Raw genomic sequence first — 27746 nt, 5'->3', positions numbered from 1 at the left:
TTTCATCCTAACATAGACCTTCCCTTTTCTTCTTTCACTCCATGTTTCCATGTTTTAACATGACATTTACCTGAAATACTGACGACTTCTCTCTCTGCAGAAAGTTGCCTGACTTGCTGAGTATTTTCAGCATTTTCTAATTACTTGACTAGCAGTTATTGAAATTACTCTCATGCAGTCAACAATGTGGTTATCTTAAAATGGAATGCCCCATATGGAAGTGCAAATGCAATAGATTGTACTTTTGGTTTCATATTTTATAAAATATGGTACCTCAATTATAATACAACAAAGCATTTGGTGATTTTAAGAGCATTTAGGTTGGTCATCAATTCTCCAAAATTTCAAAGCTAGCTCACTCTTGGAAGATTGAAATAGAGTATTTCTAGTTACCATAATGCTATATTACAAGTCAACCTTTAAAGCCTCCAAAAATAATTATGTTGTTATTCCAAGTTGCGCATGGAATAAAAAATATGAATTGTCAACAAGAATATAATTGCTGATATTTTGAGATGTGAAAAAGAAATACATAGATAATTCATATTAATGTGGCATGATAATTTGAATAAATTAATTGTATAATGATACATTTAATCACAATGAAAGCATTTCAAAATCACACAAAACGTCAAGCAGGATAGTGTGAATATTTGCTCTCTCTGAAGATTGTTTTTCTCCATCAACCTATTCCATTGCGCCTAATGTGATCTTTGAATTGCTTAATGGGGGAAACATTTGAACATCGAACGGTCGATGTTAGCTCTCCTGATATAACCACAACGCAAGTGTTGTTGCTTCAGAGGCATGTCTAGATCTGAACAGGTCTCTCAAGCCCTACTCTCTGTAGCCCAATAGCATGATGCTCATTATCAAATTCATAATTTGACCTAATCCTCATCCCTCTGATCATTGTTAGGCACATGCATTAAAAACACCTGTAGGGAGCTTAAATTTTTCTATAAAAGGTATTACATTTGAAAATGCCCATAATTTCATTCTGTCAGCTGTACAGGTTACTACCCGAAATCTTATTTGCTCACATCCTGTGGTTTTCACTAAAACTGCTTTTAATCCATTCCATTATAGTTTCATTGCTGGATAAGGAAAATTCATGAGTATTTCATCCATGCTGCCATAATGGGTACTTCTCTCTTTGCCACTGTCTAATGAAGAATTGCTAAAAACTGACAGCAGTGTGATTAATCTGAATCTTCTGCTACAACACTAGACTCTCTTCCATAAAGGAATCAAACCAACTAACTGTTTCTCTGAAATCTATGTTGGACTTGGGATATATATGTAAAAATCTGTTGACACCAAAGCTATTCTGACAATTTGAGAAAACTGCTTCTAGATCAGGCCACTGGGTGGTCCCTCATGACAAATTTGGTCTTGTTTGCCTTCATGGCAGATTCCTTACTCCACTCTCTCAGACATTTTCCACCAACAGAATTTCCTTGCTATAGCAGAGTTATTTAAGAAGTTGGTATATGTTACATGTTATAACTTTTAAACTGAAACCAGTTTCATACTTCATTTATTTTGTTGTAAGATTTGTTTCTTTTTGCTGTTTGTCTCTGTGTCTCTTAAAATCTTATACATTTTCACTACACAAGCTGTATTGTCTGCTTGATCCCTGATGCTAGTTTATAACACAATAAAACATCTAACTTGAGCATATAATGGAGGCTATTATTACGAGCAGAATATGTCACATGTAAAAAGGAGGTTCAACTTACAAGCAAAACATGATTGCAAGCATTGGAAATACGGGGTCATCTTATGCACCAAGCAACTTTTAAACTATCATTACTATTTCCTTTAGAACACAAAGAGGCCTTGAAGTGACAGTTTCACTTTAATTTAACATCAGCTCATTGAATAAACAGGCTAACAGGCTAATATACAGAGTTCTTTTTGTCACAGTTCTTCCTCCTCTTTCTGCAGTTATTGACTCCTTGCTTGGCTACATGAATATTTTACTTCCTTACCAAGACAGCAATTACTTTCACAAGGCTCAGGCTAGCCAACTAGATCTTCTCTGTATCTAACAGCAGAAACTTTTAGAATGAATCTACGAGTGTTCAGCCAGAAATGCTGTCTATGGAGTATCTCCTGCCACATAATGGCACGAAAAGTTAGTGATGCTGACATCAATGATGTGCAACCAGAATAGGAAGTCTTAAAAAAAAACAGAGATTGGAACTGAACGAGGAAATTGCACTGTTGCTTTTGGGAGAAAAAGTGGCAATCCTTTTCAATAACAATTTCTTTCCACTCCATCACCACCCTCCCAGGAAGCTGCTGTTTGATCTCTTGCTCCTGAACTAGGATCTTTCCATTGGTAGCTGTTGCATCTGTGCTGAGCTCGTTCTGTGTATCTCAGTTACCGTATTTCCTGAATCTTATAGTTCACTGCTCGTGCGACACTACCTGTGTGCAGATTGAAGGCCAGCCCAGCACTGCCTGAAAGTGGAAGCAGCTATTTATTTTCACACACAAGTTTAACGTATGGGAGCATCAATTCAAAATCCTTCAAGACTTATTCATTCAGAAATCTGAAATTCCCACTTTTCATCACTCTAAATTTGCATGCCTCTGCTGATCTCACCCTGAGAGACACTGATCTTGAATGCATCCACCAACTGAAGTAAACATCAATTGTACCAGCAAATGCTAATACAAAATGGATGTTGGTTGAGATTTTAGCATTTTATAGAGGTATTAGCTATTTAAAAGAAACCGATTGATGCCAGCATAAAGTAGTGATCGGGGTCAGTTACATGTGCACGTTAATCATTTATCTGCTATTAACAACAGCAGTTTCCACGTAATGATCAAAACTTACAGAAAGCATTGCGTAAAGGGGAAGGGTAACACAAACACAATAAATGCGTTAATATTACTAAACAGTTAGATACTTATCATAAACAGCTGTCAAAAATAAGTTAATTAATTATGTTAACTTCATCACTGGAAATGTATAAAGGGCAAAGAAACTACAATACAGCATACTTCCAATTACCTGCATCCTGCTTCAGTTAGTGAATGGTAGCCAGGTTGGCAATGGTCACATTTGTCTCCTATCACTCCTGGCTTGCAGCTGCACCGGCCATAAATATCGCACTGTGTGCTGACCGAACCTTGGAAGTAAATGAAATCAATATAATTCATTAATATAAATGATATAGCAAGTAAATAGGAAGGCAAATGGAATATGTTTATTTACAACAAGCAGAGTTGAATATAAAAGACAGACCTGACTACAACACACAGCTCTTTTCTTATTTAAAGAATGATATATAAATGTGTTAGAAGCAGTTCAGACAACTTTCACTTGCTTGATCCCAGGAGGGGAGGGTTATTTTATGAGGAAAACTTGGTCAGATTGGCCCTTTTTCATTACAATTTCTGTTTTCCAAAGTAGGCTCCTAAATAATTTAGATTTTTCAGTGACTGTTTGCCGAGTGTCCTGAAGTTCTTTAGCCTGGAAAGCCAGAGCGAAGTTGCAGGATAAGTGCCATGACTTTCTCAGAGAGGTAACCGATGTATATTTTGAAGAGTACTGGCAAGAGGATTGATCTCCAAAAAATGGGCACTGCTGGCTGTGCATCAGCAGCTAGATTGATCCCTGAACTTTACGTGGAAATGTCAGCTCCTGACCTGGGATTTTATTGTTTGGTTTCCACACAGATGATTTTGGTGAGTTTCAGCAGCATGCCTGTACTCCACACCAACATTGGTACAAGATAAAAACAATTTCTGTCATAGCCCTTGGTGGAAACTGACCTCAGTGAGATCAGGTCAGAAATTCCTTAGAGCAGATGAACACTGTCCAAAAACCTTCCTCTTTGTGACATTCTGAAGAAGAGCCCATCTCCAAATGATTTGGATGTGAACGTAGGAGGTATGTAGTTAGCAAGTTTGCAGATGATACCAAATTAGGAGGTGAGTGGACAGCAAAGTAGATTACCTCAAAGTACAATGGGATCTGGATCTGATGGGCCAATGGGCCAAGGAGTGACAGTTGGAGTTTAATTTAGATAAATGCGAGGTGCTGCATTTTGGAAAAGCAAATCAGAGCAGGATGTACACAATTAATAGTAAGGTCCTGAGGAGTGTTGCTGAACAAAGACCTTGAAGTGCAGATTCATAGTTCCTTGAAAGTAGAATCGCAGGTAGATAGGATAGTGAAGGCGGCATTTGGTATACTTTCTTTTAATCAATCAAAGCATTGAATATAGGAGTCAGGTCGTCATGTTGCAGCTGTATGAAACATTGGTTAGGCCACTGTTGGATGTTGTGCAATTTTAGTCTCTTTCCTATTGGAAGTATGCTGTGAAACTTAAAAGGGTTCAGACAAGATTTACAAGGATGTTGCCAGGTTGGAGGATTTGAGCTATAGGGAGAGGTTGAATAGGCTGGGGCTGTTTTCCCTGGAGCATTGGAGGCTGAGGGGTGATCTTATAGAGATTTATAAAATCATGAGCGGCATGGAGAAGATAAATAGACAAGTTTATTTTCCCTGGGGGGAGTCCAGAACTAGAGGGATAGGTTTAGGGTGAGAGGAGCACGATATAAAAGGGATCTAAGGGTCAACATTTTCACACAGACGGTGGTGCATGTTCGCAATAAGCTGCCAGAGGAAGTGGTGAAGGCTGGTACAATTGCAACATTTAAAAGGCATATGAATAGGAAGGATTTGGAAGGATTCAGGCCAAATGTTGGCAAATGGGTCTAAATTATCTGAGATATCAGGTTGGCATGGACGATTGGACTGAAGGATCTGTTTCCATGCTGTACATCTCTATGACTCTAAGTAAAACATTTACTCCAACGGATGCTGCCAAACCTGCTGAGTTTATCCAGCAATTTCAGCTTTTTGTTGCAGATCTGCAGCATCCATAGTTCTTTCTTTCATTATTTGTAGGGCATTGGATCTCCCAGGGTGGGGTTGCATTGCTCTCCAACAAGAAAGTTTTCACTGGAATCAATTTTCAGTGCAGCGACAATAGGAAGATAAGACTCTATCAAGTGCTGGGCTCAGGTTAAAATATTAACGTTAATGTGGTTGACTCTTAACTGCCCTCTGGTCAATTAGGGATGGGCAATAAATGCTGCCTAACTAGCGATGCCCTCATTCAGTGAATGGAGTAAAAGGAAAAGAAAATGACCAGAATGGGACACTGATTTAAGGGAAATTAAACAGCTGAGCTTTAGAACCTGTACTGGGTTGCAATTTAATAATATCTTGTAAAATAAATATATGAAAGTAGAGATAGAAACATTCATTAGATTGATTCGTCTTCATAGACTCAAAGGAATGAGATCATTTTAATTCTTTGGTCTCCGTCACCTTGTCATTTTGTATATCTAGTTCGATGAGATTCCAGATCGTCAGGGAAGTGAAGCTTGTAAATTAACCAAAGCTTCTACATAGCCGAAACTTCTACATAACAAAAGCTGCACAAAGCATATCATTGAGGTTTCTTCCTAACACATCATGGTACAAGATTAATTCTGTTTTGAACAGTTCTGCACTCACCCACTGGGTTACAATTGCAGGGCAGACATTGGGCTTCTGGTGCCTGACGGTAGAAATCATCTCGACACCTCTCACAGTTGGGACCATCTGTATTCTCAATGCAGTTGCGGCAGTGCCCACCATGTCCAGTGGCTCGGTAGAGCTCAGAGTCGAAGTAACATTCTGCAGATTTGCCATGGCAATTGCAAGCTGAAGTAGAAATTGTAAAATAAATTGCTCAGATCATGTAAAGCACTATCAACTAGATCATCACCACTACAAGACAGTACCCTGGTCAACATTTACCCCTAAATTAACACAAGTAAATAGTTGTCTACAGTCATTATTATACTACTGTTCGCAGGCCCAATTGTGTGCAAACTGGCTGTTGTGATGACTACAATGGATCAACACCTACAACTTAAGTGCCTAGCTGTGAAAGAAACTATATACAGAGGAACCTCGATTATCTGAAGGACACGGGTGGGCAGTAGTTCGTTCATTAATCAAATTCTGGATAATTGAATGCCGGATAATGCAGTTTAGCCAAGCATCAGGACCTTGCGATCTTGCCAGATAATCCAATATACGGATAATCGAATGCCAAACAATTGAGGTTCCTCCAGGAACCACAATTATCCAAAGGACATGGGTAGGGATTATTTCATTCAGCTAAATAGAAGTCCGGATAATTGAATGCCGGAAAACATGATTTAGCCAAACATCGGGACATTGCGATCTTGCCAGATATTCGGATATGCGAATAATCGGGGTTCCTCTGTATATCCAATACTTCCGTTATAAAACACCCAAATAAAATGAGATATGATTTCATGGGATAAACAGCAAATAAGGAGTGCTGTTGTGGTGCAGTGTTTGTGTCTCTACATCTAAACCAGGAGGTTGGTGTTCAAGTCCTACCTGCTACAGATTTGTGTCCTAACACGTCTGAACACGTTGATTAGAAAATATCTAAAAACACAAAGCTGGAGAAATGCAACAGGTTTATCAGCATCTGCGAAAAGAGGACAATGTTAATGCTTTGAGTCAGATATGTATTGCCTTTGGAATTCATTGCACTCAAAACATTAATTTTGTTTCTCTCTCCACAGATGATGTCAGAACTGTTGAGTTCTCCATCACTTTCAGTTTTTCTTACACAGAAACACAGAAATATTCAGCACAGGAGACCACCATTTGGCCCATAGTGTCTGTACCAGCTCCTTAAATTAGCATCATTTTCTAGAGTCAATCTCCTGTTTACTTTTCCATATCCTTGCACAGTATTTCTATTCAAATTATAATCCAACACACTCAAATGTCAGATATCTTATTTTGCTTTTGTAAGGTCTCATAAGGTTGGAGGAAAACTATTAGTGTGGAATGAGTATCAGTAAGCGATAAATAACAGTAGAAATAAATGGAAAGGATCAGAGTTCACATTTGAAGTTTATGACCTTTCACTACAGAAAACATTAACTCTTTTGAAAGAGAAAAAACTGTCACTTTTGTAAAAATTAATGGGACATTATCAGGTTCTATCACAATAGGTCCCACAAGGACTAGCATTGGGGCCTCGGTCATTCAAGATGGCAGCAGTGGAGTACAATGGGACTCAGGGAACATATGGTCCAACCCTGCTATTTCTTACATTCTTATTTAAGTCCTTAAACCATTTCTGACTCATTAAAAACAACAAAATAATTCAACATAACTCAGGTGCTTTGGATATGCATTGCGTCATCCCTCATCTACTTACTGTAGTTTATGCTATCTTTGAGCCTTGATATTGAAGAGATAATAAACATTAATCTAACGTCCTTCTCGACCAGAGGAGCTCCTGAAGTACTTTGCAGGCTACTAGGTATAGCTGCTGTTCAAATGCAGAAAACATCCCAGCAAATCTCTTACATGATAAAAAAAATGACAATTTTTATCTTTAAGTGACGGGTGACGGTGAATAAATATTGAACCCAGGATATCTGGATAAATTCCTGCTATTCATCAAAATACACGAGATCTTCTAGAAGCATCCAAGAGAAGGGTTTGTTCTTTAATGCTTCCACTGAAGGACACCACTCTGACAGTGCAACACTTGCTCGGTGTGGGCACCAGCAAGAATCAGTTTTTATGGCTCAAAGTCTTTGGAATGGGAGCTTGAGTGAGCCCACGACTGTCCTACTCAGAGTTAGTAGGAGAGGGACAGCATATTTTTGGAGAGGTGTGGGGTTGAGGATGCAAGAGCAAGGCAGAGGCTGAGCGTGCAAGTGAGTGAAAGACAGCTTAAATGATAATAATATCACTGGACTTGTAATCCAGAGCACCAGATTAATGCTCTGGTGAGACAGACTCTAATCCAACCATGGCAGATAATGAAATTTCAATGTAATAAAAATCTGGAGCTAGCATATAGATGACTGCATAAGAGAGCCAGAGTACAGTGGCTAACATGCTCTGCTACTTTTCTTATTTTCTTTGCTTCCCATGTTAAACAAAACTTCTCAGATTGTCTCCCACAAGGAATATCAAAACTTCTCCTGCTCGGAAAAATGAATTGCCAGGATTTGCACTAGGTACCGCTATCAGCGATTAATGTCTTGTCATTGGGATCACACTAAACCAAGAACTTCTACATTCAATTTTCTATTTATAAGCCTAAATAAGAAAATTGATTAAGAAGTGCTTCATCTATGGATTTTTGGTTACCTTTGGTGAATTACCTCCTGTCTTCGCAATGCTTTCAGGAGTGTTGTGAATATTTTGGACTTACTTGGATGGATAGAACTCCAACTACAATGCAGGACAGACTGTCCATTTCATTGGAAAACCAACTGCAACCTTCAAGATTCAATTCCTTCACCACCAATATACAGTGGCAGTAGTGTGTACCATCTAAAAAATGCATTGCAAGACTATACAATGCTTCTTTGACAGAACCTATCACACGGAGGATTTCCATCAGGGCAAGGGCAGCAGAGTCCTGGGAAAACCACCACTTGCAAACTTCCTTCCAAACCACACATCTCTAAGACTTGGAAATATATCACCATTCCTTCAGTGTTGCTGGGTCAAAATTCTGGAGCTTCCTTCCTAACAGCACGATGATGCCTTTATATCTTACTTAGTACAGCTATCCAAGGCAGCTGCTCACCATGATCTTCACGAGGGCAATTAATAACACATGATATCTTGTTCCTAGTTGTGGCCACACACGCTAGTGGGGAGGTAAGTAGGGTTTTGCAACTGAGATGAGTATCTTCAGAGGATCAATTTTTTTTAAAAAACTGTGCCTATTAACACCAGGTCTGGGATTTTATGCTAATCATTCATTTATTAGTGTTTAAAATACAAAACTGCAACGAAGTGAAACGACACTCCACCCACAAGCTTTCCTAATATACCTACTAAATAGATTTCTCAGGGACATGTTTTGAGCAGGATGGGATGGGAAGGGAACGGGAGTAGAATTAGTGAAAATGCAATTTTAGCATCTTATTTTGAAACTTTCATCCACAAGACTTCCCATTACTCCCCAAAATTAGATCACTAAAATGCTGCAAATAGCACATTTCTTGCCAATATTACACAAACCAGTCCTGAACCTACAAAGATTTACAGCTATGTGGACATGTTTTTAATCTTATGAACTATTAAAGGCTATATTTTCAAGTTGCATGTGGTAGAAAAACCTTCACTTCTAGGAAGTAATGTTTCCCATGGAGATCCTATAGATTAACACTCCCAAGAAAAAGCCAATGCCTTCAACATACACAATGAGACACTATCTTTATAGATTGGGTTATGGATTGTGGAAATTTCTGCACAAATGTGATTGCAGAGTCCACAGATTTTTTTTTGAAAAGCAAATTATATAGTTGCCTGAAGAACAATAATGGCAGAATGTGGGGTGTGAACAAGAATGCAGGTTTAGACCAGGAAGCTCATAAAGCAAACACCAATCTGAGACTAAATGTGTAGTTTACCTACGTTAATATTCTCTGGGGATAATTTGATTTCTGGCTGTATTACCTGCATACTGTATGATGGATCTGTCTTTGCAAACCACTTTTCATTTTCAGTCCAATTTAATATAAACTCAGAAATCCTCCAGTGATACACGCAACTAGACACTAACAGCCTGAACGGAACTTTCAGCCACAATTAATACTGAGTGACAGAGCAAGGAAATAGTAGGGAAATTGAACAGAAAAATAAATCAAATCCCACGTTTCAACAAAGAAGGATTCAAGAAACAAATCCTAAGAAAGGTTTCACAATTCAAAGTTGGATGCTGCGTATTTCTACCTACATTCCTTTTGTAGAAACCCAATTGTTCTTCATAGTGCTCCTTTAGTTTTATACACAGCTCATTAACAATTTATATAAAACTCTTATATGAAAATAAATTTGATTACTAATCATCTGGAATAAATTAATTTTCTTTCAAGTACCTATAAATGGAGAGAATATTTTGCTGAATATTCATAATGAAAAAAATGCTGAAATTTCTATAAGCTATGCACAATCCAATACTTACGCAAACACTCATTTGGGTTTTCTGCTGTAGCTCTGCGCCAAGGTCGGTCATTGTAGAATGGCTGGCAATGCTCACAATCCACTCCCATTGTGTTGTGTTTGCAATTGCAGATCAGCTTATTGAATTCATTCTTTATACATTCACTGGCATGGCCATGACACTTACACCTGCAGTGGATCGGAGAAGAGAGAGGAGGAAAAAGATGGTCAATAATCAAATAAATCAAGTACCATCACAGATTTTGTCCTGAAGAAAAGAGCAATGGTTTGGAAGCACAATCCCAAAAGGCAGAAAAGGCATATATAAAATTGAAAGCTGATATGCAGATACCATGATTTGAGTCTAGAATCAATCTTGACTTAAAAATAAATACACCTCACGAGTCTCTAGATTAGCTATTGCCCTACAAATATTATGGCAAATAGCTAAAGCCTCTTCACATTTATGATGATCCTTTTCATGCTTTCAAGCAAATGCACTGCATCCTTTTTTTCATCTGCCCATTGTATCCATAATCCATGATCAACATGCAACTGAACGTTAGTTAGTGTTGATCGATGCCAACAGTGCATCCATTATATTCACTCTGAACTGAAATCTATTTTGTTAGTTTTTCCACCAAGCAGTGTTCAACTGGAACATGACATTCAACCAACCCATATCATATTTCTACCTAGATCTTCAATATAAAGAATTCCTGAAGTAGCATTTAGTGAGATACAGGGAGCATAATCTTCTCAAAACAGATGAGCAATTCATTTCTGAGGAAGGGTCACTGGACCTGGAACATTAACATTGATTTCTCTCCGCAGATGCTGCCAAACCTATTGAACTTTTCCAACAATTTGAGCGCAATTCTTAACAGTTTGCACAAATTACTACTGACCTAATTAGCCACTTTTCCATTGATCTTATTTGAGCAAAATTTGTGAATTCTGTCTCAAAGCTGGTTTGGTTTAAATACACAGAAATGGAATGGGAAGTAAATTGATTGGATTGAAGAACACAAATACTCAAACAAAAACAAAGAAAACTGACTAAATAAATGTTTTCCAACAGAATCACTCATTTTGGGTAGTCGGGAGAAGACATGGAACAGCAATCTGAAAATCCTAAAACTCACATTTTGCCAGACTGGAAGCTGTTGATTTAAAATAAGTGTCCCAGATATTCATTCAAATTTGTGTAGAATAACATTACAGTACTGAATTTTTCCCCATTTTGAACAGTCTTATTTGTTCTTTCACAGGCAAAGATAACCTTTGAGTATTCAACACTTTTCATCTCTTTCTGGCATTTGAAAATTAGTTGGGTTTATAAAAAAATTACTGCTGCTCCATAACAGTAATTAACAAATCGACAAGAGTGCAACTCTCAGCCTGCCTCTCACCTTTAATGACTCATGCTTATATACACTCAAGTACCTCTGCACTCCCTTCAAAGTTATAACATTTAGTTGTAACACCTTTGTTTACTTCTTGTCAAAATGAATCACTGCTCATTTCTCTATGCTGAGCTTCGTCTGCAACCATCCACCACTTTCCTATGTCCTTTTCAAATTCTACACTTACCTCTATGTTAGTTTGGCTAACTTTAATAAATCTGATTATTGGATAAAAAAGTTCTTTAGAAGGTTGATTAAAGTGAAGGGGTCAAACATTTGTCTAGCAAGCTTTAATTAATACTGTTTACAAAGTATTCACCATTTTGATGAAAGGCTTTTCTGCTTATGTTTAAAGTTATCTTTGACAAAAGGCATCCTCCCAAAATGTCAGAAATGTTGTGGATGCTGCAAAATGGAAATAAATACAGAAAGTGTCAGAGAAACCCAGCAGGTCTAGCAGCTTGAATGGAGAGATAACCCAAGTTAATATTTCAAAACCAACATGATTATTCTTCAGAAAAGTCTCAGGATTAATTAACTATCAAATTGCACAGATTGTTTTTGGTCTGAAAAGCTGAAGTGAACAATATCAACAATGGTGAAGAATCTGGTTTCCATTTAATACACAGGTGTCAAATCCTTTATAAGGCATATGGTTGGTATTCTGAATGTACACCAAGTCCCCATTTAATGTTGCCTTGTTTTATGTTGGTTCACTCTATCGTCAGACAGTTGTTGGCATTGTTTAGCATGTGTGTTGCATTCTAAATTCCTTTTACATTGGTCTGATGCAGAGCTACATAACCTAACTGATATAACTTTGAAGCAAACTCCCACTTCTCAATCCTTTCATGGACCCACATTTAACTACAAGAGGCAGATGAGGAAAGGTGACAATTCCTGATCGAAAAGGTGGTCGATATTAAATTGTTTTTAATGGGGTGTAGAGAGGATGGAATGCCAGAGAGGCATTATTGAGGTCTCGTTCCTATGCCACTAATTTTGCGAGGAGGGTGATAATAAACTCAGGTCATGATTAACTTATTATTTTTGTTAAAGTGAACAGGACATAGAAATAATCTTGTCACATTGTTGAATAGACGCCAACCAGCAGCAAAAGGCAGGCAGATACCGTGCTCCACTGAATGGTCGTTCAACAGCTAAAATCTATTTGATAAAGTTGAGGCCATACACAAACCTGGTTCAATTACATTTCGTCAGTTGATTTTGGAACATATGCAACTTCTTCGGACAGATTCAGCTGCAATATCAGAGCCAGCATGTTCAGAAGAAATGTTACAAAACCTGTCTTCACAGAGAGGGTGGTTGAAATGTGAATCACACTTCCAGACAAATAAAGTTGATGCTAATTTAGTTAAAGATATGAACTCTTGAAATTATTTGCTAAGTCAAAGCTACTCAGGTCTTAAGAGTTAAGATGTGGACCACCTGTGATCTCAATGAATGGCTTGAGGAGCTAAATGGCTTATTCCTACTCTCATGTTTTTAATGGAGAACAGATTTCAAAATTCCCCTAATGTTTTGGCAAAATAAAAGTATCGGTCAGGTACACCAAAAATGCAAGGGAAATTAATTTTCAACTTGTAGACTTAAAAGAATGCTACATTTGACAATACCAATGAATGCTGATTGTAAAAAGTTCTGTTCTGATGAGTTAAGATCATCTTTGATTATGTGATAATGGGATAAATACTTGTTACAATTCTAGCTCAATAGACGAAAAGAAGAAAGTTTGAAATGCTTGGAGTCCTTGCTTTCCATTGCAACACCTTCTCAGAATTCTCAGTAGAATTGGGAATAAAACAAAATAAACCCATAAATCATAAGGAGCATTTTGAATCAAAGAATCTGTCATTTCTTTTTATCAAGATTACTATCTGCAAAAGTAGAAAATCAAAAATCTATTGGATAGAATTAGAATTAAAATTGAATTACAAATTATAATCTAACCAATTCTGACCAAATCCATTTACTGACTCAAACATAATAATAGCTTTTAAAGTGATTAATCATCTACATTAGCTTTTCAGCCCAAACCCAGAACGTAACACCTTGGCATGTCAGACACAACCTTAAGTGTCAGAAACATAAGCAGTAATCTCAACAGAAGTAGTGGAAAACAAATGGGACGATCAAGTGCAGACCTGAAATGTTGGAAGTATTTTGACATTTTTACATGAACTCTTCCTGTTAAGTCAAAGAGGCACATTCTTCAAACTGAGTGTCACTGGACAACTACAGCAAGTATGTTCACTGCCCTAATACTATTTGCATTTGAATTTCAAGTCATGCAGGCAAAATTATCATCATCATTGTTACCAAAGGGTTTTAACATCAATGTATGTCCAATTTTTGCCAGTTTGTAATAATCAGGAACGCCTGCATAGAAACTCTATAAACAGTCACTTCCTTGGTGTTATGTCTTACAGTTAATATGTAGTTGTGTGTTTAGGAGACATGTCCATGAAACCAACACCATGTCATAGCAAGTGACCTAGTATACAAATCTCAAAACATCAATTTAACTACAGCAACTTGAAGCACGGCACGCCAATAAGGCCAGTCACTGCCTGTTGTGAAAAAGGGGGAAGAATACCATGTTTTGGACAAGTAAATTGCAGTAAAAAGTGAGGTCTGCAGATGCTGGAGATCAGAGCTGAAAATGTGTTGCTGGTTAAAGCACAGCAGGTCAGGCAGCATCCAAGAAACAGGAAATTCAACGTTTCAGGCCAGAGCCCTTCATTCCTGATGAAGGGCTCTGGCCTGAAACGTTGAATTTCCTGTTCCTTGGATGCTGCCTGACCTGCTGTGCTTTAACCAGCAACACATTTTCAACAAGTAAATTGCAACTGGTTCTGGGACATTCAGCCTCAGAAGGCAAAATGCACTCAACACCAGCATGACATGGTTGGGTTGCCAGGAAAAGTTACTTAGTCTTTTTTATTTACATGAAAATAGCATACTTTAGGTCTTCTAAAAGAGGGGCTGACAGTTAAGATAAATTAATGAGTTTAGCTTATAATTGGTATTCTAAATTGACTTGCAGACTGAGAAAATGGTGAAGCATTCAATGACATGTTATGAGATGCAATATTCAGTTTAAATCATACAGGTTGCTTTTAGTGTGAACAACTGTCCCACAATTTTACTATTTGTCCTACATCCCTTTGTACATTTCTCTGGGATGCCATTTGTCCCATATTGGGTGGGTGCGTGTGTCTGTGTGGTAGGTTTCCCTTTTTGTCCTTGCTTCTGCTGTTGCTCACTAGTGTAGACAAAGCTCAGACAGAGCCGGACTGCTAGTTGACATGAGATCTCTTTACCAATGAGACAGGGTCAAGCTTCCCACCTCCAACATCCCTCCCAGCCCTAGTTGAAGCACCCCTTATTCTCTTTCCCCAACAGTTGATCACTCAAGTGTTGTTATTCCATCATTCATTATGAAGTCCAGGCATCATGCTGAATACAGCATATACAGACTTCATAGGGAGTATGCAGCATGGGTAAAAACTCAAAAATATCGAAGGCAGACCTGAAATTTGCCACACTCCCAACTCTTCTACTTCAATTTACAAGTTATCATCATTTATTAACAAGTGGAGTGTAACAGAAGCAGACAATTGGTGACAACATTTGGAGTGAGTTAATGTAGTGGTCAGACACTGAGAAAAATGACATTGTCAAGCAGACATAGTAAAGGATGCAGTTTTAATAGTAATTGTGTCTCATCCGATGATAGTTTGCAAGACCAATAAAATTTACAGCCTGCTACGCTATCAGAACTCAAGATTACATCTCTTTATACACATGTGATATTGATGTCACCATGTTTGCCTCTGTAATGGCAATAGCAGCATCTGTCAACTCACTCTGCCCTCTTGCCAGTAAAGGTTTTCAGAAATAATCATGGAAGTTAGTATACACTAAATCTCATTTTTGCCTCATACAACAAGGTTTCTTTTTATAAAAAGAAAGGGGACTTTTACAAAAAGGCCAAGATGCTGAAATTTGTATCCAATTCACAATGTAAGAGAGATTTAAACTTTGTGGGAACATTTACAATGCATCTTACAAGGAATGATACTCACTCACAGTAACTTCTGAGTTTCCAAGTTACTTTGCATATGTTTATACTCCAAAACGGGCTGTCAATTTCAGTTGAGCAATGAGGGTGAACAATGGCAATTTCTATGATATTACTGGAAGCAAAGCTGCGCTGTCATTTTAAACTGAGTTTGCACAGTAAATGATATCAATCAACTTCCTGACCATGGTCTCAATTTGGTTGTCTGAAATACAAGTCTACCCATTTATGCAGCTAAATTGGATTAGAAAGTTGATTATTATTGCAAAAATGACAGCATAACTGCAAACGTGCAATATCTTTTCCAGCATAGGAGAACTTCACATGCAGCTTTTTAAACTCCCACGTTACTATTTTTGAAATGATTGACTATTATAGCACAGAAAGTGATTATTTGACCTATTGTGCCTGTGCCTGTGCATTTTGCATTAAATCAGCCATCCTACTTTCTGCCCTTTACCCACAGCTCTGCAAATAACGTTGTTTCAGGTAATTATCCAATTCCAATTCACAAGTGCCAATTTTATCTGACTCCAACCCTCTCACTCTCAGGCAATGTATTCCAGGTCCTAGCAATTCATTATGTCAAAGTGTCTTTTGTTGAAAGAAATAATTGGATCTTTGTCAATCACTTTAAATGGGTATCCTGTCAACTGGAACAGCTTTTCCATCCAAGCTGCTGAAATCTCTAGTCTGAATATTTTTAACAAACCTTCTCTCAAACTTATCTTCTCTAAGGAGAGCAATCTCAGTTTCTCCAAACTGTCAAAATAACCCAGATCTCTAATCCCACAAAAAATGCTAAGGAATTAAAATGAGTGCAGAGAAGCTTTATGAGAATAGTTTCAGGCATTAGGAATAGATTGAAGAACTAGGAGTTGTTTTCCACAGAGAACATGGTTGAGGTGATTTGATGGAAATGTTCAAAATCCTAAAGGATCTAGTTAGGATACATGATGACAGAAATTTTTCCCATTGGTTAAAAAGGTGGCTGACAGTCAAAAGGGGTGTCACCAACTTGCTTAGCATCTTCCAGCAAATACAGCTAACACTGTCCACTTTTCCCAAGTATTAAAACCCAAAGGCTTTTTCCAAGTTTTCACAGCTACTCCAACACCAAACCGGTGACCTTTCCACTCTTCCAAGGACATCTGAGTTCGGACTCACACTTAGCTATCTACTAATTCCTAGCATTTTCTCCTAAGCTCCAACCATTCATTGCTCTTGACTTTCACCAAGTCTCCTACACAGCATCTGTGTTGTTCAGCTTCCTTCGCAAGATGGGATGGTTGTTAAATGATGGGGCATTTCAGGGAGATGCTGATTGGTGGTGAGAGATAGACTGAGGGTGGGGAATGATAGTGAGTGCATCTGCAATAAGTAATTGGGAGGGTGAGTTTGCGTGAGTGTGCAAATGAGCACGAGATGGGGAGACCAGCTGGTCTAGCTGATTGGGAGGTGAATAGTGAGAGATATTGGGTTGCGGCTGATGGGGAGTGAGTAAGCATGACGGAAGTTTAGGTGAGGAGAGAGCATGAGCGTGCAAGAAAAGAGAGTGAGAGAGAGAGAGAGAGAGAGAATAGAAAAAAGGAAGACATACAGAGTCAGACAAACATTCAGGTGAGTGGTCATGTGGTACAACTGAGGTGATAGGCAGAGGTGCAGTGAGAGTTACTGACTGGGAGTTGAGTGGCATGTGAATGTGAGAGACTAGGGATGGGGGAAGAAAGAGTCAGCATTAGAAAAAGAGTGCACGTGTAAGGGAGAGCAGTCAAATATATATCAACTTTAACACGGCATTATACTTTAGATATACTAATTGTTATGTAACGTAAGCACTTAAGTCCATGTTGGGGAGTGTGTGTTTTCCTGAGCTGCTGCTCTAAAAAAAAACAAAAACTCTGAGCAAAACTAGACATTTCTCCAGGGAAAATTTCTATTCCAATTCTTAGTTTATATTCTGCATATCTCTCACTAAAAACAAGCAACCTCACTGGATTCCCAGATGTGTTTAGCTAGTGCAAGTAGCAACAAGAGGAAGCAATATAATAGTCACAGCACTAGACTAAACTCTCAGAATGAACGAGGGTTGCTCTAACCGGTTCATGACAGGTTGCAGAATGGCCTGCCAGGACATATGGAAGACAGAAGAGTTTTTAAACTAGCTTTCAGTAATCAACACTTTGATTCACACTTGAAAAATGGTAGGTTTGAAAAGGTCATATCAATACTGTATTTTCATAAATACAGAGAATAATATTTTTCTCAATATCGATCCTGGCCCGCAACATTTCAATTGTTCTCCAATTCTGGCAGCATCTGTTGAAACTCTGGCTCCATCATTTTCTCTTTGTTAAAAAAATCTATATTGTCTTTTACATATCCTCTTGAACCATATACATTTTTTTTTGTAACAAGCCTCCCATCAGACACCTTTCTACCTTAATCACAAACATGTTCTGCTCTTCCTTCATAAAACAGAATATATTACAGGTAGTGGTTGATCATTTAATCTTACATGGGTTGGTTCTCAGATAAAGCAATACATTTAATCCCACTCCATTGTTCTTGCCCCTTAACCCCTCAAGAATTTATCCTTTTGAATGGTTACTATTGAAATTTCCGCCACCATTTCAGATGATGCAGATCATCACCTCTGTGCCAAAAAAAAATTCCTTTCTGTCACTTCAGATTCTTTCCCAATCCCTACAAAATTATGCCTTCCATCAAAAATCTTGGCTGCAATTTGTTGAGACAACAGGGATCTCACCTGCTGGCTGGAGAGCAAACAAAAGAATTATGTTGCCTCTTTAGTGGAAAGCACACCAAACCAATCGAGCAGAGAAGCCAGCAATTGGCCTTTCCCCAGGATTAAGACCCAGAGCCAGAGATCCCACACATGGAAATATATCAGATGCCAACAATTTTATTGCTCACCAACACCAATGGGCAAGCATCATTATGACTGGAAGGACAGGCACCATAGTCACATAGTCAAGGAGTGACTTTGATTGGGGAACCATGCGCCTGGGAGATGACAAATGGATCACAGTTGGCCTATCATACAGGCTGCATGTTGGCAGATCCACTTGCAACTAGGGTCATACCAGCAGCAAATGAATGAGACCTTTACGTGGTCCTTAGTTAGTCACCTAAGAATCTCAATTGATGACAGTGCAGAAGTCCAATGATGAGACTTCTCATTTCGACTTAATTCTGGCAAAGTTAAGCAAGATTAACATATGCCCCATTCCTTCTAGTTAAATGCTTTTGCCATCCCCAAGTACCCCATAAGAAAATGATGATTCAGCACCTCATCTGCTCTGTCAAAATTGATCTTGACTTTGAGCAGTTTTTACATCTCTTCTTCAACTTCTGTTCCAACAATGCAACTACAGTTTCTCTAATGTCTTCACATAATCCTTAATTTCTGTTATTAAGGCAATAAACCTTTTCTGTACTCTCTCCAAGGATTCACAAACATAGAAGGGATAGGGCTCAAGGCAATAGGAATTGTTTTTAATTGAACTCAAATAAATCCTGAGTTAAGGCATCAACTTGCCACAAGTCTGTATAACTTTTTCCCCAGCCAATAAAGAAAGTAATAGACTACACAATCACTATAATAATGGAGCACCCTGTTTTTTGGTTTGGAGAGAATTCTTCATTTGTCCTAATCTGGGGCAGGGACTGGGTGCTGAAAGCCACCTCCTTACCTTTGCATCTGAACCTCTCATTCTCACAATTCTCTTGCATTCTTTTAGCTTGTTTGTATATTCTCTCCAAGTCTATCTTTTTCTTTTCATATCCCTTTTACTCTCTCTATATTTCTCAATACTCTTCTGTTGCACTAATTTTCTCATAGGCTTCAGTTTTATAATTAAGTTGATTTGAATTTCTGAAATGTGACGTGACTCCCTTCAGTCTTTGATTGACTCTCTTCAGAAACATTTATCTATTTTGCACTGTAACCTTAAAATATATACAGATTTCCAATTGTTTATCTATGTTCCATTTGCCCACAACTAAATCCCTTATTTCATTGGATTTTTTAGTATTCTTGCTAATTCACAAATGTTTTCTGTTTCATGTTGAACCCTACGCTGTAGCACTAGCTATTAAACTGTTCTCCTATTCTCATCTGTCTGATTTATATTAATCAGAGTGGAAAGACAAGGTCTGCTGAACTGATCTTTGTTCTGTGAAACAGAGTTACATAGTTTAGCTGCTTATGGCATTCAAAGTAAGCAACAGCAGTGAATCACAATTGCACAGAAAGGGAAGTAGAAACACACAACTTTGTCCCATGGAGCTAGTGTGTGCTGGGTCAACTGAAATTGAAGATTGGGTTTGATAAACTTTTTGAATGGGAGGGCATCAAGGGGTATAGTACAAACATGAGTAATTTGATTTGGCATACAAATTAGCCATAGAAGGTGAAATGATTTCAATGGGAAAAATAATCTACTTCTGGTCATAAACAGAGATATAACAGCACTGAAACAGACCCTGCAGTCCAACTTGACCATGCTGACTAGATATCTCAAAATAACCTAGTCCCACTTGGCAGCACTTCACCCTTATTCCTCTAAACCTTTGCTATTCATATCCCATCCAGATGCCTTTTAAATGTTGTAAATGTACCAGCCTCCACCACTTCCTCTGGCAGCTCATTCTACATACACAACTCCTTCTGCCCCTTAGGTCCCTTTTAAAATCTTTCTCCTCTCATCTTGAAACTTAGGCCCTCTAGTTTTGGATTTCTCCGCAGGGAAATGACCTTGTTTATTTACCCTATCCGTGCCCCCCCATTATTTTATAAACCTCTATACGGTTATCCCTCAGCCTCCGATACTCCATGGAAAACAGCCCCAGTTTGTTCAGCCTCTTTCTATAGCTTAAATCTTCCAACCCTGGCAACATCCTTTTAAATCTTTTCTGAACCCATTCAGGTTTCACAACATCGTTCCGAAAGGAGGGAGACCACAATTGCAGCATTTCAAAACGGCCGAAGCAATGTCCGAACAGGTCCATCATGACCTTCCAATTCCTACACTCAATCCTCTCACCAGTAAAGGAAAGCATCCAAATGCCTTCTTCACTATTCTGTGATTCCACTTCCAAGAAATTATGAATCTGCATTCCAAGGTCTCCTTGTTCAGCAACTCTCCCTAGGACCTTACTATTGTGTATATAAGTCTTGCCCTGATTGGTCTTTCCAAAATATAGCAACTCACATCTGTCTAAATGAAACTCCATCTGCCACTCCATGGCACATTGGCCCATATGATCAGGTTTCCACTGTGCTTTGAAGTAACCTGTTTAGCCGTCCACTACACTTCCCATTTTGGTGTCAGCTGCAATCTTACTCACCATACCTCCTATGTTCAAAAATGACAAAGTAGTGGACCCAGTATCAATCCTTGTGGCACAAAACTGAACCCTCCACCACCACCTTCCATGTGATCTGGCCTTGCTACCTAAACTATCATGAGAAACCATGTCGGGTGCCTTAATGAAGTTCATATAGCATATTCCAATTCATTTCATAATTTGTTAAGCATAGGCCTAAAATAAGAGACATTAACCGCCAAACATCGAGTATGTGAAATTAATCCATTTGTAAATATTTATCCCCTTTAAAACATTATAAAATTAGAACCATATTGATCTTGCCTTGGCTATGATCCATATCCCATTCAAATCTTATCCGTTAAGTGTGGTAGCTTTAAGTAGTGTCTGTAAGCTGCACATTTGGTATCCTTAAAAAGGAAAAAAGTTGCCAACAGCCTTCACATTGTTTATGCATTGCTGTATGTCCATGGCCACCCACACATGAAGTTTTAGGAAAGATCTCATATGAATTCCCAATGGTTAACTGAATATAATTCACAAATCTTCAGAACCTTTACAACCTAGTTCTACATAATGTTCTAATTGCTGTGCTAAGTCTCACTATCAATAGATCAGTGGACCTTTAAGAGTCTTGCTTGCGACATCATTATTGTACTAAAGCATATAATCTGAGGGGTTAAAATGTCTAAAATCCCATCTTATTTCTTATTAATTGAAGCATAACACTCTTCCGAAAGGATGCCGTTCTATTGTTACTGAACAGCTTAATGTTGTGTGCCTGAGGAATATAAAGTTTGTAGACAGTAGTTAGTGCAATATAGCTCTGTTGCATGCTATAATACTACATTATTCACTTGCAGTTTTTTTAACGTTATGGGACATAAGGAAGACTGCATCAAGTAAAACACTCTAGTGAATGTAAAATCACATTATAAACGAATCAAAAGTACTCAAACATGTACGAGTTTGATGAACTTCGGTGCCTTTAGAAGTCTCCTTTAAGGAAGGGAATAAAGCATTACAAAAGCAACATTAACTTATTTAAAGCAGTTAAAATATTTTCAATATCAGCCTTGCAAAAATCCCAATGCCAAATATAATTGGCACAACTTCAGTCTCCACTACAGTCTACTGCACATTATCTTTATATTTTAGTGAGTCCCCTGGATTTATGATCGTCAATACTGAAGTATCTTTGGTGATCTACCATTACATTTCAGTGACAGAAGAATTTTTCAAAAGCAGGCAAGTTCATGCATTTACATGACCATGAGTTACAAGAACACACTTTTTTAAAACAATCAAACATTAATTTGAAGAAATAATAAACAATACCTTCCACCAACTGCAAAGTCCGAAATGGCATAATAGTAGGACTTCAGAACTTTAGGGTCGTTAAAAACCTCATCTCCGAAAGTGTTTAACCTATTCAAGGTCACTTTGATATCAGTTGCTGTAACCCATTCCTGTAAATGAGCAAACAGTAACCAAGTTAGCACAATGCCACTTCCAGGAATTAGTCACTGGATTCTGAAAGTATTCACCAAGGAACATCTGGTACTACAATGCATTTTGAATAAATAACTTGGGACATTTTCCATAATAATTCACCTAAAAAAAAAGGATACATAAAATATAAAGGCAATCAGCACTCAAGACATGTTTTTGTTGAATTACAAATTAAATAACTGCAATTAATTTAGCACTGTTACATTAAAGTTGCATAATGGCTCAACAAACCTGGTTTGTTAAAATCACAATTTATTTACACATTGAGAGATCTAAGTCAATGAGTCATACAATAGTTCTGATTGTGAGAAAACCCCATAAATTCACTGCAGCACAAGTTAAATATGGCTATTAGCTCTTCTTCCAAAATCAGTCACATGATACAGGCCAAAAGACTTTGCTTCCAGAGGAACAAACAACCTTTGAAGTGTAAGTTTTCCTCTGAAAGTAAAATCTGGGAAAAGTATCATTGGAATTTTCTGCATCTTATCTTTCCTGATCTATTACTGGTACGAAAAGAAAGTACAATATAGAACATAGAAAAGTACAGCATAGAACAGGCCCTTTGGCCCACGATGTTGTGCTGAGTTTTAATCCTAATGTAAAATATAGTAGCTTAATCTACACACCCCTCAACTCACTGCTATCAATGTGCATATCCAGCAGTTGCTTAAATATCCCCAATGACACTGCTTCCACCACCACAGCTGGCAACGCATTCCATGCATTCACAACTCTCTGCATAAAGAACCTATCTCTGACGTGTCCTTTATACCTTCCTCCTAATATCTTCAAACTATGACTTCTCGCACCAGTCAATCCTGCCCTGGGGAAAGTCTCTGGCTATTGACTCCATCTATTCCTCTCATTATTTTGTACACCTTGGTCAGGTCTCCTCTCTTCCTCCTCTCCAGAGAGATAAGTCCAAGCTTATTCAACCCTTCTTCATAAGGCAAGCCCTCCAGTCCAGGCAGCATCCTGGTAAACCTTCTTTGCATCCTCTCCAAAGCCTCTGCATCTTTCCTATAGTAGAGCGACCAGAACTGGACACAATATTCCAAATGTGGTCTCACCAGGGACTTACAGATTTACAGCAAAACCTCGTGGCTTTTGAATTCAATCTCCCCTGTTAATGAAAGCCAAAACACCACATGCTTTTTTAACAACCCTATCCACTTGGATGGCAACTTTGAGGGATCTATGCACTTGCACACCCAGATCCCTCTGTTCCTCCACACTGCCAAAAATCCTACCTTTAATCCTATATTCAGTATTCGAGTTCAACCTTCCAAAATGCTTCACTTTGCATTTATCCAGGTTGAACTCCATCTGCCATTTCTCAGCCCAGCTCTGCATCCTGTCTATGTCGTGCTGCAGCCTGCAGTAGCCCTCTATACCATCGATGACACCTCCAACCTCCTCATCTGCAAATTTATTAAACCACCCCTCAACCTCCTCATCCAAGTCATTTATAAAAACTACAAAGAGCAGAGGCCCAAGAACAGAGCCCTGCGGGACCCCACTCAACACTGACCTCCAGGCAGAATACTTGCCATCTATAATCACTCTCTGCCTTCTGTCAGCCAGCCAATTCTGAATCCAGACAGCCACATCTCCCTGTATCCAATACTTTCTGACTTTATGAATGAGCCTACCATGGGGAACCCTATCAAATGCCTTGCTGAAATCCATATACACCACATCCACTGCTCGACCATTGTCGACCTGTCTTGACACCTCCTCAAAGAACTCAATAAGATTTGTGAGGCATGACCTGCCCCTCACAAAGCCATGCTGACTGCCTTTAATCACACTACGCTTTGTCAAATGGTCATAAATCCTATCCCACAGAATTCTTTCCAAAACTTTGCTGAGTACTCTTCATCATTAAATGCTTAACTTGGCCAGAAGAAATGGTGCAGTCACCAAGATGTACAAACAGAATATGAACAGGTTGAAGCGTTGCCAAGTCATTTTTAAGGAAATGTACAAGTTAGCATTTTTTTTGCAGTAGAATTATTGACACAGGCAACTCAAACCATGAGGGTAGCCAGCTTTTACTGAAAACATGATAGCTAGTAAGAACAACTGAATAGGTACACACAATATTATTTAAAATAATTTCAGGTCTGTTAATATATATTAACTAAATCTGCATGGCAAATGTGTTACAGAGCTTGCTCTTTGGACAAAGCTGTGATACTTAAATTTATCCAGGTGGCCATAAGTAAAATTACTTTGAGCAGAACTTTTCCCATTTTCAATCAAAGCATTTTTAGTGATGAAAGTTTAATCTCTCATAGCTTGGAGCGACTTTCACCACATAATCTTTGCTACATTAATTAGATAACAGTAAACTCGGGCACTCTGTAAAGAGAAATCACATCATTAGAGAGGCAGAAGTGCTTGCCACTGCAACAACCTTCTTGCACCACATTTAAAGACTGGCTTTATACCAATTCTGACTCTTAGCCAGGAACAATCCCTCCACAATGGTGTCAAGCCTCTTTCTCTGGGCCATGTCATAAATACAAAGAAAATTAACTGCCTACTCCACACCACGACCTGGAGATATTGGTAGATGGGGTAAAGGAGAGAAATGCAGTCATTTTGTGAGCTGATTGCCACAGGAAACCACACTGCAAGGCCAAGTCAGCCTGGATATAAACTGTGGAAGTCACTGAGTGGACCAAGACTGGCAGCCTCTAAGCAAGCATAAAGTGAGCAAGTGATTTTTTAAAAAAGTGTCATTAGAAACATCCAATGTAGATGCACGAGATGCATGGGTATTCCTGTGTACATAGCGACCTAGCAGAAACATACAAGCTGCAAGTATGAGAGTTAGCGTTGAAGGGCTGACTGAAATTCAGGTTGGTTGGAGAGCAACCTTGATGATGTAGTGATGCTGGTGATTCACTGATTCCAACCTGCATGGATGAAGAGGGTTTAGGAGATAATTGGCCACAGAGCACGTAGGCATGTTGTTGCAAAGAAGCAGTTGCACAATGGCTGGACAAAAAAAACTGATCAGCAGCTTTTTGGACCTGTTCTGGGTTAGGTCAGGAAAATGTGCCATTTATTTTCTCAGGCAAGGGCATTAGAATTAGAAATGGTGTATAAATAAAGCAAGCTGAAGTTTAATGAGATTTAAAAGGTCATGATATAAAAGATAGTCGATGCTCAAATGTTTTTTACACATGAAAGGAAAAAAAATCAGGAAAAACAACTCTTTACGTCAAGATAGTTATTATTTTCCCAGCTCTCTTACTCATCGGACACCAGCAAGGGAAATTTCTACACAGGTCTTTTGAGTGTACCTGCTACTTCGGGAGTATTTTTTGCTTTTTTTTAAAAACACCAAGTGGTTAATGCGTGGAATGAACTGTCAGAGGAAGTGGTGGATGCAGGTACAGTTACAATATTTAAAAAACATTTGGATAAGTACGTGAATAGGAAAGGGTTGGAGGAATATGGGCCAAATACAGGTAGATGGGACCATTTTGATTTAGGAACATGGTTGGCATGCATTAGTTGGACTGAAAGGTCTAGTTCCATGTTGCATGACTCTGACTATTTCCAGATTACAGTACTTTGCTTTATATTTGTCAATTCTGTTTGAAATTTGTAGCCTGGAGGTTTAAAAGTTTTTTTTAAAAAAGTGCTGCTGAACCGGTGGTGAACACAGATAGGTACAACTTCATGGAAATTAACAGGACAAATATAAGGCAAAGTACTGTTATCTGGAAATAGTCATCAAGTCAAACAGCATGGAAATAGATCCTTCACTCCAACTAATGCATGCCGACTATGTTCCTAAATCAAAATGGCCCCATCTAACTGTGTTTGGCCCATATTTGACAAAGAGTCAAGGCACTGTATCACAAGACAATGTTATTAATAGCAAACTGTAACATTTTACATTGACAAAACTGACTTATCCAATTAACAGGGAGCCAGTCTGCACATAGATGTGATAACTTCTCATCACTGACTGCATAGGGGATAAACCTACAAGTTTTGCAACAAACTATTGAGATTTCGAATGCATTACATGCCCTTGATGGTCGAATCAAATTCAATCGTACTTTTCAAATGATTTTTTTGTATATTTGAAGAAATGAAATTTACTGGGTGGTGAAGCAAGAGTAGGGAAATAGGATGAGTTTTGTTTTACGAACTCACCTATCACAGACACAATGGGCTAAATAGGGTCATTCTTTGTTGAGAGATTCTATGATAATTGGCCCATGGAATTGCTTTTTTAAGGATATTTGGTATTAGCCAGGTCACCAGAAGAACTACTGTGCTCTACTTTGGAAAATGCTACTTACTCTTTTTCTTTTTATGAGGTAACAGATGGAGCCTCAGTTTGGTAGCTCATCCAACATGCAAACAATCAAATTTCCAGTGAAATTAGTGTCCTGGAAATGTACAGCATGGAAACAGACACTTTGGTCCAACTCGTCCATGCTGACCAGATATCCCAACCTACCTAACCTATTCCCACTTGCCAGCACCGAGCCCATCTCCCTCCAAACCCTTCCTATTCATATACCTATCCAAATGCCTTTTTAATGTTGCAATTGTACCACTCTTCACCACTTCCTCTGGCAGTTCATTCCATACATGCACCACCCTGTGTGAAAAAGTTGCCCCTTAGGTCTCTTTTATATCTTTCCCCTCTCACCCTAAACCTATGCACTCTAGTTCTGGACTCCCTGACCCCAGGGAAAAGACCTGGTCTATTTATCTGATCCATGCCCCTCATGATTTTATAAACATCTATAAGGTCACTCCTCAGCATCCGACACTCCAAGGAAAACAGCCCCAGTATATTTAACCTCACCCTATAGCTCAAATCCTCCAACCATGGCAACATCCTTGTTAATCTTTTCTGAACCCTATCATGTTTCAGGACATTCTTCCCACAGAAAGGAGACCAGAATTGCACGCAATATTCTAGATGTGGCCTAGCCAATGTCTTGTACAGCCACAACATGACCTCCCAACTCCTGTACCCAATACTCTGACCCATGAAGAAAAGCATATCAAACATCATCTTCACTATCCTACCTACCTGCGACTCCACTTTCAAGGAGCCACGAATCTGCTCTCCAATGTCTCTTTGTTCAGCAACATTGGAATAAAATCAAAGCAAGACCACATATTCAGTATACTTTTGCATAAGAATATGTTCTAATGAAAGTAACACTTATTTATGGAGTTAGTTTGAATCCAAGAAATGATGGCTCGTGATGGGTCTCGATTTTATAGGCAGAGATAGAGTAAAAACAAAAGGGCATGAATGTCACTAACCACTAATTAACTG

At 38.5% G+C, this 27746-nt stretch overlaps 1 protein-coding gene across 1 annotated transcript in view; it reads right to left on the bottom strand.

The window, feature by feature from the left end:
• The window catches only part of lamc1 (laminin, gamma 1), a 295283-nt gene that overhangs the window by 64112 nt on the left and 203425 nt on the right, over nucleotides 1-27746 (bottom strand). The window contains exons 3-6 of the mRNA XM_060830312.1: nucleotides 22244-22374; nucleotides 10065-10231; nucleotides 5549-5737; nucleotides 3029-3146 (exon numbers count right to left, since the gene is read on the bottom strand). Coding sequence (XP_060686295.1) covers nucleotides 3029-3146; nucleotides 5549-5737; nucleotides 10065-10231; nucleotides 22244-22374 — 605 coding nt within the window. The remainder of the gene's footprint in view (nucleotides 1-3028; nucleotides 3147-5548; nucleotides 5738-10064; nucleotides 10232-22243; nucleotides 22375-27746) is intronic.

The sequence above is a fragment of the Hemiscyllium ocellatum genome, chromosome 9 (assembly GCF_020745735.1).
Source record: "Hemiscyllium ocellatum isolate sHemOce1 chromosome 9, sHemOce1.pat.X.cur, whole genome shotgun sequence".
In the NCBI taxonomy this organism is placed as follows: Eukaryota; Metazoa; Chordata; class Chondrichthyes; order Orectolobiformes; family Hemiscylliidae; genus Hemiscyllium; species Hemiscyllium ocellatum.
Note: the sequence above shows the minus strand (reverse complement) of the source record. Positions and strands in the feature narration are given on the sequence as shown.